The sequence below is a fragment of the Phragmites australis genome, chromosome 3, assembly GCF_958298935.1.
Source record: "Phragmites australis chromosome 3, lpPhrAust1.1, whole genome shotgun sequence".
Lineage (NCBI taxonomy): Eukaryota > Viridiplantae > Streptophyta > Magnoliopsida > Poales > Poaceae > Phragmites > Phragmites australis.
Window position 1 is genome coordinate 5,825,642 of NC_084923.1, and position 1,781 is coordinate 5,827,422.

At 48.0% G+C, this 1,781-nt stretch overlaps 1 protein-coding gene across 1 annotated transcript; it reads left to right on the forward strand.

Annotated features, from left to right (window-relative positions):
• Nucleotides 1-282: 282 nt before the first annotated feature.
• On the forward strand, nt 283-1,362 carry LOC133911780 (uncharacterized). The gene has a single exon (XM_062354181.1). The coding sequence runs from the start codon at nt 542-544 to the stop codon at nt 1,070-1,072; it is 531 nt and encodes a 176-aa protein (XP_062210165.1). The 5' UTR covers nt 283-541; the 3' UTR covers nt 1,073-1,362.
• Nucleotides 1,363-1,781: the final 419 nt, after the last annotated feature.

A 1,781-nucleotide genomic window follows, 5' to 3' on the forward strand; every position in this document is an offset into this window, starting at 1 on the left:
GATTAATTCACACAGAAAGGGATATCTTCTAAGCCAATTGTTTTCTTACTCCCACGCTCGTCCAATTAAAGCCTAAAAAACCTCCTTGATCACCAGTGTAGCTCACCTCAGTTCCAACTTTCCATGTAATTGGTTTGTTGGAACACATTAGACCAGTTACTTGATAAGTGTTTCACACATTCAATTATCGTATCTCATGTAAAAATATTTATTTTCCGTTGCAAAACAAAGCACGGACTTTTGACTAGTGAATAAGAAAAGCTATAAGAAACCGAAACAAAAAGAAACAGCAATATCTCAAAGTCACACAACACTACCCCACCCCTTCCAACGATCTTTCCCCTCTGCTACCTGAACACACGCCTCCTCTTCATCTCTAATCTCCTCTTCCCCGCGCGCGGCCTCCCCATGCATCAACACCGCAACCACCCTCGCCACGGCCGTCTCCAACCATGAACGACGTAAACCCTAGACAACCAACACGCACAGCACATAGCTAGACAAACAGAGACGCACGCGAGCTAGCTTCAGGCTTTCAGCCATGCGGCGATCGGACTCGGAAGACCGGTGCAAGCGGCACCCGGAGCACCGGCTGTCCAAGGGCGTCTGCCCGTCCTGCCTCCGCGACCGCCTCGCCCACCTCTCCGCCTCCTCCTCCGCCGCCACCACCACCACGCGCGCCTCCTCCTCGGCCACCACCTCCCCGTACTCCTCCGCGGGCTCGTCCCCTCCGCCCCACCACGTCGCGCTCTCGGCGGACGTCAGCTCGGTCCACGTCTTCGGCGGTCCCACCTCCAACGGCTCCTCCTTCATCAACGTCGCTGCCTTCTCGCAGCCGCTGATGACGACCTCCGTTAAGAAACCTGCAGGGAGGCAAGAGGACGCGGGCAGGGAGTCTGTGCAGGGGAAGGGGGAGGTCAAGAAGAAGAAGAAGAAGAGCGGCAAGAAGAAGATAGGGAGGTTCCTGTCGAGGCTCGTGGGAGCGGAGAAGCGGCGGCAAACCGGCGACGGCGAGCTCTTCCACTCCAAGACCATGAAGGATAAGACGTCGTCCAAGTGGGTATTCTTCTGAAATCTCATGAGACGGTGGCACCAGGCAAGCTTGCAAGATACGCTCAACCAGTTCTTGTTAATCTTTCCTTTACTCTCCCTCGCTTTTTTCAGGTACTTCTGTGCTTGATTTTGAGATTTTTTTGGGTTGTGTGTACCAAATTAAGTAATTAACCTCTTGGCGATTTTGTACTTCATCATAAGCATATTTTAAGGGCACGTATGTGAGAAATTGTATATGCTTATTTATTCTGTAAAATTAGAAAATTCAAGAACAACGTTATATATGCATGCCAAATTACTTGTCCTGTACAGTTTGTGCTACGATATTTTTTTTAAAAAAATTTTGTGAAGGATATGGGAGCTTCTCTTTTTGAAACCGCGAATTATCTGGTAACTTTGCAGATTCCAAGTCACCTTAGAGCTAGACACATCCTTTATCTATTGTACTTAGATGACATGTATAAGACACGAAAATAACTTATGGAGTAGGCAGAATCAATGAAACAAAATCCTGTAAGGAATTCGATGAAAGAAAAGAGCATTTTTGTCAATGTATTTTGAGTGCTGAATGGTCATATAATCATCCAAGAGCTCATTTCATTTTTAGTTGTTATTTGGTACCATTGTGATTTGTAAATCCCCCCCCCCCCCCTTTGGTGGTGCTTCTTCTGGCGACCTGAATCAATGAATCCTTTGCCCGTCTCTTTTGCTGGTGTCGTGTCGTTTCG

Excerpts from the sequence above, each read along its gene's own strand:
- LOC133911780 (XM_062354181.1), top strand. The coding sequence starts at position 542 with ATGCGGCGATCGGACTCGGAAGACCGGTGCAAGCGGCACCCGGAGCAC.